The following is a 12,946-nucleotide window of genomic DNA, read 5'->3' on the forward strand; positions in this document are numbered from 1 at the left end:
ATGAACACGGATTGTCTTTCACTTCTCAATTTCTTCTGCTAACTCGCAAGAATTGCCGAATAACCAAACCCCAAAGAGCAACCAGCATTCTGCTATATATGGCTTCGATATATATAGCTGTAACGAGCTTTCGCAGATTTTCGGTTAGACAGAGCCCTCAAAGTGCATTTGGCTGACTGTTTGCATCAATCTATGGCAGTATCGGCTGTGAACTTAACCAAGATCTTTTATACTCTTGCAAATAATATTCCAAAGTAGTACGGAAATGTGTTAACGTCCGTTTAGATATGGTCCTCATGAGTCCTCCTGTCCTCCTGTACACTATAAATCTTGAGTTATTTATTGACATTTATTGTTTCCACACTTATTTACACAGTACATATTATATCTGCAAGGGTATTAGCAGCTTCGGTTGCTCGAAGCTAGACCTTCCCCCTATTGTTTATGTAGTACCCACTGATCAGTCATGAACACCAGCATCCAAGCATCTTTTAGTTACGTTTATGTTGTTCCTCATTATGTAGATTATTTTGTTTAAGTCTAACCATCCACTGCATGTTCTTGCTTTTACCCACCGTTTTGCACTTTTCCCCCGCCCAACCATTTGCATGCTGTGTGTACCACATCAGAACACTATCCACACTTCAGACAACTCCTTGCAGTGAGCTTATATGGCGGCTCTAATGAAGTTCTCTCCGCATAGGAATTAAACTGCGATGTATGATCTAAGTGAGTCCCCAGATCCGAGTCAGCGCAAAGCGATAGTAGCAGAAACCCATAACCAAACTAGATTTGAGACACTTTTATGATTCAATCAGAACCACCAACTAACAGCAGAAACTAGAGCAGCACCACCGACAGAGAAGAGCCATGATAAACCTACAAAAATATTGAACACGACGCAGAGTATCCCAAACAGAGGAAAAGTTGGTACCCTTCTGTCTAAGTAATTGTTGTGTTGATCTGCGGCCGAAACGAAAAACCCCAATTAACCCAGAATATTAACCCGAAAGCTTCCAGCCAATTGAAAGTTAGTGATTAAGGACCTTTGCCCGATGTGAAACCCAAAACACTTGGGCCGACTTGAATGTTGTGCCTGCTACCTGATCTATTGTTTGTTGAATGATTGCAGTTGAAACTAACTAACTAAATTGTTGAATCCTTCTCTTGAATGCCCTGTGCTGTATTCTCTACAATGACTAATGCCAATGTATTTGTTTCTTCTCTTCCGCCCCGCCCACGCACCAACACTCTCTCGCTATCCCGTATCTGTGTTTCCAGTACGTGTGAAACGCCTCAACCAGCGTAAATAAAAAGACAACTTACGAAATATATAGCAGCAACCAACCAACAACACGCCACCACCCAAGAACAACAATCAAGCAGAAGCCATCTTTATGTGTGTGTGTTTTGTTTGTCCAACTCCTGATTTGATTGCCGAATAACTGCCGAATTAACAAGCAAACCCCCAGCAAGAAAGTCTAAATCAAAACCAAACCACCAAACAACACCACCAGCAAACAAGAACAGCCACCACAACAACATGAGCAACCACGGCACCAAGAACAACAGATTCCCCAACCAACCGACCTCTGTGTATCCTCCCGAAACCGATCCACCAACAGAATCCAACCAACTGTGAACTAACACCGAAGAATGATGTGCTACATGAAGTACGTAAAGTATCTTATGGGTAATAGCTATCGCTATATCTTTAGAATAACTTAAATGTACATTTTACAATCTAAGTTAACTTTGCATTTGTAACATTTAATATTCAATATTATATTTGAATTGCATTAAGCTTAAATTTATAATTATTTACTGCTCTTGTAACACTTGTCACACATTAAGATACTAGTTATAGTGACATCATATGACATATCACTGTTAAAGTGTGATTTTTGATTTCACCATATCAAGTGAAGCATCATAAGTTAGCACCTAAGAGCGCCCGGTGACCCCGTCAACAGAAAAGCGTCAGTTTTAGCGCTGCCCGCCGGGATTGGCCCGAAAATAGACCCTAAATGGGTTGGTAAATATGTGCGGAAGAGCAGCCTGATTAGCAACTCCATTAGCTTAGCCTTAAGCCAACAGGGCAGCTTTTTCTGTGGACACTGTACTATACCTATTCAACTGTTGTGCGTCATGCTTCGTTCTGAACCAGTCTTGTTGAATGCCTTTCTGGAATATTACTAATTCTGAATTTCGAATATTTTCCAGTTGGACGTCAGCGTCGCATGGGACATCTGACCAGGAACTACACCATTGGCATGTGGCAGTAGGCAGAGGATTCATCCAAACTGGATCCATGGAGAGTTCACCGAAAGGAAAACTGCCACACCCCAGAAATAGTGTTGTCACATACTTGTTGTTGTTCTCACGAGAGGATTGTTCTATATTGTTTTGTTAGGTGTTTGTTGCGTTCTTCAGATTCAGATGATTTCGGTTCGAGTTTGTGTTCGGTTCACCCTATAAGCATAATCACTTGTTTGTTACGAGTTAGGCGAATGTTCATTGTCACACACGCAGATCGAGGATTGACTTCCTTCTGGCAGCTCTGAAATAATTCTTTCCTTAAGCTAAATCTTCACATTTACGCTGCAGCTAAACACACGTTTACTCTATTTTATTTACCTTCCATTCTGTCCTTCGATTTTTTTGAAGCCCCTGGACGGGGCGATATTTCACAATTTTTAGTTTTAGTCGTGTTTATATCCACACATGCACACACACATGATACAAACACATAACATACATAATACTTATACACACTATATATATATGATACATATATAGCCATGGTCTCTGAAAACAATTTACTGCTATTGAATTATGAAAATGCTTAAACATAAATTTAACTTATGGTTAAACACACAAACAAATGAAAAACAAACAATTGTATAATGTAATGATATATCTTACTTTATATGCAATGCTTTTAAAATACAATTTTTAAAAATCATGTAAAAACTTTAAAATTAAATAAAAAAAATACAAAAGTAGGTTACGATTACTGTTGATGACTTATTGGGTTGAAAGACCCCTTGGGGTATTTTTAAAAGGTTGCTCGGCTGTACCACACGACCTATTCGCAATTTGCTTTCGTCAGCAAGTTGACATCAGCTAAAAATAGTAAGACTTTCCTTCCTCCTATAATCTTTATTATATCTAGGAGATAAGGAGATTATACAGTAGCAAGCTGATGTTAGATAATACTGGCCTTCTAAAGACCAGTGTCTCGTCACTTTCGATTATCAAACGATCTTTCCACCCTAAGGGCTTCATCGATCGCAGCTGGACTCCTCTGGATAACTGTGAAGATCAATATTTACCCGGCGAACGAGTAGTGCACACCTGATTAACGATTCTCCACAGATCGCAGCTTGATTAATGGAAAAATTCCGATTTTCGATCGGGGACATTTGTGCCAGTTGGCTGGCGGACAATATCCAAGGCAAACATAGAGGGGCGGGCGGATGCAGGGGGCTCTGGTCATTGTCAAGAGTGTTTTGGCGTGTTTATGGAACCGCTGTGGATATAACTGAAAGATACAACCTGTATCCCGCTCCCACACACGACACGCGTCGAGATCTGGGCAAACAGCCTGCGGAGATAAGAGCGCGTGACGCAGCCCCTGGGAGCATCAGGTTCCGGCGGCGTGTCGTCCGACCCATCAGTTTACGCAGAGATCTCGCCCAGAATGTCCACGCTGGAGAACGAGGTGACCTTCCGCAAGCAGGCGGAGGTCAATCAGAGTCTGGAGGCGCAGTTCGACAGCTCCTCCACGGACTTCATTCTGATCACCGACCATCGCACCTCGAAGAGCAAGAGCCTGGAGCAGCTGGAGGCCTCCAAGGAGTCGGAGAATGCCGAGTCCTGCTGCTCCCGCTACGCGCGGAACATCTTCCGCAAGAAGACCCTCCTGCGGCGACTGCCCTTCCTCACCTGGCTGCCGCACTACAACTCCCAAGACTGCATCGGCGATCTGATAGCCGGATTCACCGTGGGTCTCACCGTGATCCCCCAGGGTCTGGCCTACTCGGGCGTGGTCGGTCTGCCACCAGAGGTGAGTATCCATGCACTCAAAAATATATTTTAGGGTGTCATTTCACTTCCAAGTTGCTTAAAGCAGTTTAACAGATTCAAAAGATCAATAATTTGTGTAGCGTGTATCACTTTTGATTGGTTAATCAAGATGTCATCGTGTTTTCCCAGCTTATTAGCAAGTTGGGGGCAGTGGAAAACCACCTGGCTAGGTTCGAGGTGACATTTTCATCATTTATTAAAAGTGCGTCTCGGGTGAAGCAGGTCTTCGCAGATACTTCGGGTACAAAATCGTTATCCTCCAGAAAATACAGTGGGTTTCTCAAAACATTTAAAACGAAAAAGTGTTTAAGGATCTAAGTCCTTAAGGAGCTATGTCCTTAAAAGGATGTATGATCCAGTTATCAGTAACGAGCAACAATTTACATTGTGGAGCATTTATTTAAAATCGTTTATTAAGTGACATCTTTAGGGAAATACTTTCCACTACCAATCATTTTTCACCCTCGACTTTTTTCTTGACTGGACCTTTATGAGTATATAAGATTCTTCCGCGAAATATATGTCTTTTACTATAATTTCTCACAGGCATTTGTTCCTGCTGAAAAAATCAAACATTGGTTTTATATATTAATTGAAACATTTAAAAAGTATGATTAATATGAAAAGTGAAATTTACAAACCTCGAGCAGTCCAATGGGAATTCCGGCAGCATAGATTGTCTGTCAAAAAACAATAATATTTCGATCATATTGATCCTACTTTAAAAAACCATCAACCGTTTTACCTTCTGGGCATCACCTATATGTGTGAGTCCAAAGTCTGGTTCAGGATTTTTACTTCGTTCGATTACATTGCCACTGATGAGTAGCAGTTCGTTCGTGAGGAGGAGTATCAGACAGAAGGAGCACTTTCCCATTCTGTCCGTCGTATTCGAGTTCCAGTTTCGGAATGAAGGGAAGCATCTGAGGCTGGGTTTAAGTAATGTCTCATGCAGTCATATATCTGGAATGCGCTTAGTGGCTTTCCTATATTTAGAGTGTCAATGAATTCTGTATAGTAGGGGTTATTACAATTCGTAACCATTCCTTTTTTCGAGCACGTAGCCCAGAAAATCAGTTGACTAATTTAGTTCAGCATAATGAGTCATGCTCCTGAATGACACCCATTCGATTTTCCCCAGAATATAGCTAAGAACTTTTCTAAATAAAAATCTACGAGTATATATCCTCCACAGTATGGCCTCTATGGCTCCTTCATGGGCTGCTTCGTCTACGTCCTGCTGGGCACCTGCAAGGACAGCACGATTGGCAGCACGGCGGTGGCCTCGCTCATGACCTTCCAGTTCGCCCGGGGATCCTGGCAGAGGTCCGTGCTCCTCACCTTCCTGACCGGCATCATAGAGCTCGTGATGGCCATCTTCAAGCTGGGATGCCTGGTGGAGTTCGTATCTGGGCCTGTGAGTGCGGGCTTTACGAGTGCCGTGGCCCTGATTGTGTCCACTTCCCAGATGCGTTCCATGCTGGGTGTGAAGAGCGACGGCGGGTCCTTTTTAGCCACCTGGATCAGCATGTTCCGGGACATCGAACATGTCCGGGTGGCCGACACCTGTTTGGGTTTCGGCTGCGTTTTCCTGCTTCTGGCCATGCGGAGTTTTGGGAAGTTCACCATTGGGCCGAAGGATGAGGCCAGGAGGAATGGCTTCCAGCGAGTGGTCAACCACGTGATCAAGTTCCTGTCCACCTCCAGGAATGCCTCAGTGGTGATTGTGTTCACCGCCATCACCATGTACCTGGACGCCAATGGAACCAACCCCTTTAGACTTACTGGAAACATACCAAAAGGAATGCCAACGCCGTCTCTTCCTCCCTTTTCGATCGAGGCACAGCCCGGAAATGCCACTGCTGGGATTCCCCCGGTGGAGGGACAGAACTTCGTCGAGATGGTTCAGAGTCTGGGATACGGACTAGTAATCGTTCCCCTGATGGCCCTCCTCGAGACCATGTCGGTTTGCAAGGCCTTCGCCAAGGGAAGGCAGATAGACATCACCCAGGAAATGATCGCCTGCGGAGTGGGCAACATTGCCACTTCTCTTTTCTCCGGATACCGATGCAACGGCGGACTCGCCCGGTCGGCGGTGAATAATGCCAGTGGCTGTCGCACCAACATGTCCAACCTGTACATTGGCATAATCGTGGTGCTGGCCCTGAACTTCCTCACCGAATACTTTGCCTTTATTCCCAAGGCGGTGCTGGCGGCGATTATCATATCGGCTGTGATCTTCCAGGTCCAGTACCAGGTGGTGACGCCCATGTGGCGCAGCAAACGTGAGCTCCGAACTAGTTAGTAGTATGTATTCCAAAGTAATCCCTAATCTTCCAGGCTCCGATCTAGTGCCCGGCATCCTGGCCTTCGTCACCTGCTTGGTGCTGCCCCTGGAGATCGGCATTATGGTGGCCATTGGAGTGAACCTTCTCTTTATCCTGTACTATGCAGCCAGGCCAAAGGTCACCCTGGAGCAGCTCGAAACGCAGCAGGGCATCCGATTCGTGAAGATCACTCCCGATAGATGCCTGATCTTCCCCTCTGTGGAGTTCGTGAGGAACATGGTCCTCAAGCTGGGCAGCAAGTCCACCCTGCCAGTGGTCATCGATTGCACCTATATCTTTGCAGCGGACTACACGGCCGCCAAAGTCATATCCTCCATTGTGGACGACTTCCGTCGGCGCCAGCAGAAGATTATATTCTTCAACTTGAAGCCCAGTGTGGTTAGTGTGTTTGAGGGCTTGAACACGCGGCTGGTGCTGTGTTACAACACCCACGCCCTCAACCAGGAACTTCGACCCGACGACGCGGATCTCTCGCGGTCCGTGGACTCCCTTGATCACGCAGAATCCGGAAATGGAGCCAGCGAGTGCGTCAGCATGGCCAGCACCATTTCCCTGGCCAGGAGTTAGTCATACTAAATCGAAATCATCTAAATAAAGTTAAGTTATCTATCGATTTTCAAGAGAAAGGTTTATTTTTACATTTTGTCTTGTGATTCGAAAAAGTAGAACTACAAACGGAAACCTGTGATATAAGTAGATACTCTCAATATTCCTCATTCTCTTTCCAGTGGTGACCTAAACTATCTTAACTCGTAAATAACTAGTATATGAGGAAGCTACTTCCAGAACTTTCTTATAGACATGTTCTTCTCGGAGTCCTTCATCATGACCTTGGACACGGCCATTTCAAAGTCCTCCTGGGTGACATGGACGCGTCTCTCCCTCAGGGCATACATCCCGGCCTCGGTGCACACACCCTTGACCTCGGCTCCCGAAGCCCCGGGCATCAGTTCCGCAATCCTGCGCAGATTTATGCCCCTGGTGAGGTTCATCTTGCGGGAATGTATCTTCAGGATGTCCAACCTGGCCTCCTCATTCGGTGGCGGGAACTCTATCTTGCGATCAATGCGACCGGGACGCAGTAGAGCCTGATCCAGAACATCGATGCGATTGGTGGCCATGATTACCTTGATGTTCTTGGTGGCCTCGAAGCCATCCAGTTGGTTCAAGAGCTCCAGCATGGTACGTTGCACCTCCGAGTCGCCAGTTCCGGTTTCCTGTCGCGCGGAACCAATGGAATCAATCTCATCCATGAATATTATGGAGGGAGCATGTTCCCGGGCCATCACAAAAAGCTCCCTCACCATCCTCGATCCCTCGCCAATGAACTTCTGCACCAGCTCCGAGCCTGAGACCCGGATGAAGGTGCACTCCGTGTGGTGGGCCACGGCTCGGGCCAGGAGGGTCTTCCCGGTGCCAGGGGGTCCGTAGAGGAGAACCCCCTTCGGCTGGGCAATGCCCAGGGCATCGAACAATTCCGGGTGCTTGACGGGCAGCTCGATCACCTCCTTGATCTCCTGGATCTGCTTGTCCAAGCCGCCCACCATTTCGTAGGTGGAATCGGGAACCTTTTCCACCAGCATCAGGGATACCAAGGGGTCCACCTTGTTGGGCAAAATCTTGTGGAGGGTATAGCTCTCGTTTCGCAGGGCCACTCGGCAGTTGGGCGTCACATCCTTGATGTTGATGGCCTTGTCCACGTCAACCACGTACTTTCCCTCGGGATGGACCTTCACAAGGACCTTGTTCTTGTCCATCGGCTTCACCACCTCGGCAATGTAGCTGCCCTGCTCCTGGAGGAGCTGCAGCTCCTCGCGCAGCAAGCGAACTTTTGGTTAAGAACAGGATCTTCAGAAAGGATTTTTTCATTTGTGGAATGTACAACATACCCTTGGAGTTGAGCTCATTGCGTTGAGCCTGCAGACGGAGCAAGTTCTTCTGCCGCTCGTTCACGGTGAATTGCAGCTCGGATATTTTCTGTGTGAAATACGGATGGAAACCGGGTCCTTGCCCATCCTCAGGGACTCCAACATCTATGTTCATCTATCAGGATTCAAATAATAAACATGAAGGAAACTCCAAAAGCTAGTGCTATACCTTGTACATCTCCAAAATGGTTTTATCTAAGTAATCCCGGACTTCTTGATATAATTTTGATTATTTTCTCAAACGAACTGAGGCGGGCGATGAGACAACAGATATCACAGTGCTGGAAAACGTTTGACAAACAAGGGATGGATACATGATTCCACATATAAAGCGGATGGGTTCTTGGCCAGGCTAAAAACTTAGAGATAAATGTTCCACACTTAAAAGGAACTTGAAAAGTACTTATAAGATAAAGTATCTTTTCAAAAATAGCGTAGCTAATAGACTTTATATTCTTCACTTTTTAATTGAGCCTTACCTTTTTAGTTTCGTTTCAACCAATCTTATCTTTTGTTGCCATTCGATTATTAACGATGCATTCGAGCCAAAAGATTTACTGCCCACATGAAGCGCCAAATTAAATCACCAATTTGAAGGTGGCCCCAAATCTTGGCCAAAATTGATTAGATATTTAATCTGGCTGAGTAGGCAATGAGGATTCGAAAAATAGCCACACCATAATTTCCAAAACCGCAGATAAATGCATTTAAACCGTTTTGATTTGTCATTAAAACCAAAGTGATGAAATAGAAAGTGCTATGTTATAAAAGCAAGAACAAGGTGCTATATATCCTCTTGCAACGCCGTGAAAAGCCCCTTGGTTATTTAATATTTACTTGATTTATTTAAGTACTTATGCTAACACTTCGTTCGCTATTCGTAAATAATACTATAGTACCAGCGGCAAGCTCGCGGGTGGGAGGAGCTCTGGCTCGGGATGTTTCGCTCAGCGAAACTCACAGCGATTCGCCAGAGGCCGAATAAATACAAACATTGTGCAGACATCTGCGGAAAGTGGAATGCTGCCGCAACTTAGATGCTAATTAAGGTGACCTGGCCCCGTGGAACGGCATGGTGGTGCCTTCGACTTAGGCGATGAGCGTGGGCAGCCCACGTTTAGTCTAAGTCGCTGGCCTCGGCGGGCCAGACTAGGCCAGTACTAGTGCTAAGACAGAGACTAGGCTAACACTGGGACCTGGGCGAGATTGGGCTAAGACTGTCGCGTGACGAGGTTGCAGCGTTGATCTCCCTCGGACTTCTTTGGACCGCCCCTCAGGTCGGAGGCGACTTCTCCGCCAGCTTGGCGTGCAGCGTGGTGATGTCGTAGATGACCACCAGGTCCTTGTTGAGCCCCTCGAACACCTGCGCCACCCGCGGCTGCAGGTTGTAGAAGAAGAGCGGCTGCTCCCGCAGCTTGAAGTCCATCACCATGGTGGATATCACCTTGGCGGCCGTGAAGTCCGCTCCGTAGATGTGCGTGCAGTCGATGACCACGGGCAGCGTGGACTTCTGGCCCTGCTTGTTGATCACCTTGCGCACAAACTCCATGGAGGGGAAGATGAGGCAGCGGTCGGGGGTGAGCATCAGGTACTTCAGGCCGGTAGTGGTCTGCAAGGGGAAGGGATTCATGAATATCAAGATTTTACACTATCGAGAATTTTAAATAATTAAGTAGAGTTACTAGATAATATAAAACTATTTGATAAAGTACTTATAAAACATAAAGACTTAAACATAAAACTCAGACTTAAGAGGTTTTAGAGCCACTTGAAAACAGAAAATGGAAAATATCTCTGACTGGCATTCAGAACAGAAGAATCTTTAGCATACTTTTGGCCACCGAAGTTGTTCTCGTGATTTTATAGAGAGCCCCCAAAGCCCACCTTATCTTAACTCTAGATGACTCACCGCCAGCGTTTCGATGCGCAGCTTGGGCCTGGCCGCCTGGTAGAGGATGAAGACCACGTTGATGCCGATGCCCACGAGGATGCCCAGCTGCAGGGGCAGCACCAGGCAGGCGAAGAAGGCTCCCAAACCGGGAATGAGATCGGTTTCTGTCGGCAAAGAAGATGGCATACAATTAGCAAGCAACTTCTTTTCACACAACCCTTCTATTTTTAACTCACTTTTACTGTGCCACATGGGCTTGATCACTCGGTACTGGACCATGAAGATCACCGCCGCAATGATGATGGAGGCCAGGGCCGCCTTGGGAATGTAGTAGAAGCAGGGCGTGAGGTAGAGCAGGGCGATGATCACGATCACGCTGGTGTAGAGGTTGGACAGCTGGGTCCTCACTCCACTGGCGTTGAGGATGGCTCCGCGGGCGATCCCTCCGTTGCTCCGAAGACCCTGGACAAATGAGTTGGCCACGTTGCAGACCCCAGAGGCGATCAACTCCTGCGTGGCGTCCGTGGGCTTGCCGTCAGCTGAAGGGGAAATCAAACAGAGGGAAGGTTATAATACACCCGAAGAAACGTTTAAAATGCGAGTTCTTCCCCTGAGAATAAAGGAATGACTCAAATTCGAATGACGAAACACCCAATCCCAAAATGCTTAATCAATTATGATCTGTCTCAATTACAAAAGTGTGACTGCCGCTTGGTGTTAGAGGTCAATCCATATAAAAGGATTATAAAATACGGATGAGGATATTCAAAAGAGGACAGAAAGTAGCTGATGATAATAAGTATATATAATATATTAGGGAAGAAGATACCTTTGCATTATATCCTATTAATTCTTTAAAAACCCTCCCACTTCGAGGTCAATTCAGAACACATTAAAAAAATTTCGCACGTGCCGTTAAAACGTTGACACTAATCTTGAACTACAGGCTCTGAGAGTTTAAACTAATAAACACGTTGCTTTCGTCATTCCGATTCAAAAACAAGCTTTTGACGAAAACTAATTAGGGATGAATCATTTCCTACTCGAATTTATCAGATTCTTGAACTTGTTGGGGAAGATCGAGATCAAAATCGCACTCTTGTGATATGCGTAGCTAATAAACCACAAAATAGCGATGCACAACTCACCGAAAGCCTGAACAACGGCCATTGTTTCCAGAAGAGCGATAAGGGGAACCACGATCAGTCCGGATCCCAGGGTGCTGACCATGTCCCAGAAGCTCTGCGCCTCCTGCAGGACCTCTCCCGTGGTTTCGTTGACAACTGCATCCATGTGGAAGGGAGGCGGCTGAAAGGAGGGCAGCCCCTTGGGCACAAAGCCCACGGTCCTCACGAGGTCCTCCTTGCCGTTGACGAACAGCCAGTAGCCCAGTCCTGCGGTGCCACAAACCAGCAGGGCGTTCCGGGCAGTTCCAATGGTCCAGAAAATGCCAGTGAGCAGCTTTTGGGTGGTGGTCTTGCCCCCCTTGGGACCCAGGGTGCAGCTGGCCAGGGCTCTGAGACTCAGCAGAAGCGTAATGCAGATGAGTCCCAGGATGAAGTCCGGCCAGCTGATGTTGTGTATGTCGTTCACAATGCTGATCCAGACCTGCAGGAAGGTGTTGCCGCTGGTTTTGATGCCCAGAAAGTCCTTCATCTGGGAGCTGAAGATGATCAGCGATACGGCGCTGGTGAAGCCCGCTCCCACAGGCCCGGAAACGAAGTCGATGAGGAAGCCCAGTCGGAAGACGCCCATCAGGATCTCGATGAGCCCGGTGAGGAAGGTCAGCAGCGTGGCCATTTGCCAGCTGCCCCCGGCGATTTGGAAGGACAGAAGAGCTGAAATGGCCGTGGGTCCTATGGGCACATCCTTGCTGGACCCAATGAAGATGTATATGAAGCAGCCCAGGAAGCAGGCGTACAGTCCGTACTGCAGATCCAATCCGGCGATGCCAGCGTAGGCCAGGGCCTGGGGAATCACAGTCAGGGCCACGGAAACGCCCGCCACAATGTCACCGAAGATGTAATCCTTTTTGTACTGCGGCAGCCAGACTAGGATGGGAAACCTCTTGTACAGGGTCTTCTTCCTGAAGATATTGGACCACAGGCTCGAGCAGCAGCTCTGGGCTCCCTCCAGGCAGCTCTCGTTGGGGCCCTGCTCCTCCTGCACTATGCAGTCCCGCGAGGTGTGGTACAGGGTATTGGTGGGTATGTCCAAGGACACCTCGGAGCCGCCGTTGAAGCCACTGTTCGTGTGGCCGTCGTCAGCCCTTTGACTCATTTTAGCGCTTTGTTCAATCGGTTTTTGTGGTTTTTTCGTGTTTAACTGTGGGATTTCCTCAGTTTCTAAGGCTTCATGGCACTCTCACTCGAACACTGGATCTCCGGGAAACCGACACTCTGATCTCCGATGCGAAAGCCAAGACGGGGCGAACCGATCGCGTGGCCAGCCACTGCGGGAATGATCTGAAGCCGCAGAAAGAGCAGCACTACTAACAACCGCCCGCCCGCTGGGCACCGATTATATAGTAAATAGGCACCGGTCGCGCGGCGCTGGCAGCGCGTTCGAGACTATCCGCCGGCTTTCGTTATCTCCGCCTCTCCGCCTCTCCGCCTCTCGCGCTCCCATCCGATCGGATCCCAGCCGACCAATTCTCCACCTCTCTCCTCGCGCGAGGCTGAACCAATCTT

At 47.3% G+C, this 12,946-nt stretch overlaps 4 protein-coding genes across 12 annotated transcripts in view; 2 read left to right on the plus strand and 2 right to left on the minus strand.

The window, feature by feature from the left end:
* Nucleotides 1-3,005, plus strand: part of LOC108025210 (tropomodulin) — a 50,485-nt gene extending 47,480 nt beyond the window's left edge. For 5 of the 9 annotated variants that reach the window (XM_017095549.3, XM_017095547.3, XM_050889221.1 and 2 more), the window contains 3 exons: nucleotides 704-926; nucleotides 1,282-1,673; nucleotides 2,224-3,005. Coding sequence is in view for 5 of the 9 variants with exons in the window: in XM_050889221.1 (XP_050745178.1) it covers nucleotides 704-710 (7 nt within the window). In the remaining 4 variants the exon portion in view is untranslated. The remainder of the gene's footprint in view (nucleotides 1-703; nucleotides 927-1,281; nucleotides 1,674-2,223) is intronic. The other 4 variants (XM_050889224.1, XM_044090804.2, XM_017095554.3 and 1 more) reach the window with 2 other exon arrangements.
* Nucleotides 3,006-3,135: 130 nt separating this feature from the next.
* Nucleotides 3,136-7,063, plus strand: LOC108025209 (sodium-independent sulfate anion transporter). The gene is made up of 3 exons (XM_017095545.3): nucleotides 3,136-4,069; nucleotides 5,285-6,374; nucleotides 6,430-7,063. The coding sequence occupies exons 1-3, from the start codon at nucleotides 3,704-3,706 to the stop codon at nucleotides 7,002-7,004; spliced, it is 2,031 nt and encodes a 676-aa protein (XP_016951034.1). The 5' UTR covers nucleotides 3,136-3,703; the 3' UTR covers nucleotides 7,005-7,063.
* On the minus strand, nucleotides 7,047-8,657 carry LOC108025091 (26S proteasome regulatory subunit 8). Its single transcript, XM_017095352.3, has 3 exons — nucleotides 8,535-8,657; nucleotides 8,327-8,480; nucleotides 7,047-8,265 (listed from the first exon to the last, which is right to left on the minus strand). Exons 1-3 carry the CDS (start codon nucleotides 8,541-8,543, stop codon nucleotides 7,214-7,216), a joined length of 1,215 nt encoding a protein of 404 aa, XP_016950841.1. The 5' UTR covers nucleotides 8,544-8,657; the 3' UTR covers nucleotides 7,047-7,213.
* A 530-nt stretch (nucleotides 8,658-9,187) lies between these two features.
* On the minus strand, nucleotides 9,188-12,758 carry LOC108025446 (sodium-independent sulfate anion transporter). The gene is made up of 4 exons (XM_017095943.3): nucleotides 11,405-12,758; nucleotides 10,493-10,795; nucleotides 10,275-10,420; nucleotides 9,188-9,974 (listed from the first exon to the last, which is right to left on the minus strand). The coding sequence occupies exons 1-4, from the start codon at nucleotides 12,534-12,536 to the stop codon at nucleotides 9,639-9,641; spliced, it is 1,917 nt and encodes a 638-aa protein (XP_016951432.1). The 5' UTR covers nucleotides 12,537-12,758; the 3' UTR covers nucleotides 9,188-9,638.
* Between the last annotated feature and the right edge of the window lie 188 nt (nucleotides 12,759-12,946).

Source organism: Drosophila biarmipes, chromosome 3R (genome assembly GCF_025231255.1).
Source record: "Drosophila biarmipes strain raj3 chromosome 3R, RU_DBia_V1.1, whole genome shotgun sequence".
Taxonomy (NCBI): domain Eukaryota; kingdom Metazoa; phylum Arthropoda; class Insecta; order Diptera; family Drosophilidae; genus Drosophila; species Drosophila biarmipes.

Bases quoted from the DNA above. Each gene is read 5' to 3' on its own strand.
- LOC108025446 (XM_017095943.3), bottom strand. From the start codon at position 12,536: ATGAGTCAAAGGGCTGACGACGGCCACACGAACAGTGGCTTCAACGGC. The intron at 10,796-11,404 runs GTGAGTTGTGCA...TTTCCCCTTCAG, and splicing joins GGCCGTTGTTCAGGCTTTCG to CTGACGGCAAGCCCACGGAC. The intron at 9,975-10,274 runs GTGAGTCATCTA...TTCCCCTTGCAG, and splicing joins TGCGCATCGAAACGCTGGCG to ACCACTACCGGCCTGAAGTA.
- LOC108025209 (XM_017095545.3), top strand. From the start codon at position 3,704: ATGTCCACGCTGGAGAACGAGGTGACCTTCCGCAAGCAGGCGGAGGTC. The intron at 4,070-5,284 runs GTGAGTATCCAT...TATCCTCCACAG, and splicing joins TGGTCGGTCTGCCACCAGAG to TATGGCCTCTATGGCTCCTT. The intron at 6,375-6,429 runs GTGAGCTCCGAA...CTAATCTTCCAG, and splicing joins GCCCATGTGGCGCAGCAAAC to GCTCCGATCTAGTGCCCGGC.
- LOC108025091 (XM_017095352.3), bottom strand. The intron at 8,266-8,326 runs GTATGTTGTACA...CTTAACCAAAAG, and splicing joins CAATGAGCTCAACTCCAAGG to TTCGCTTGCTGCGCGAGGAG.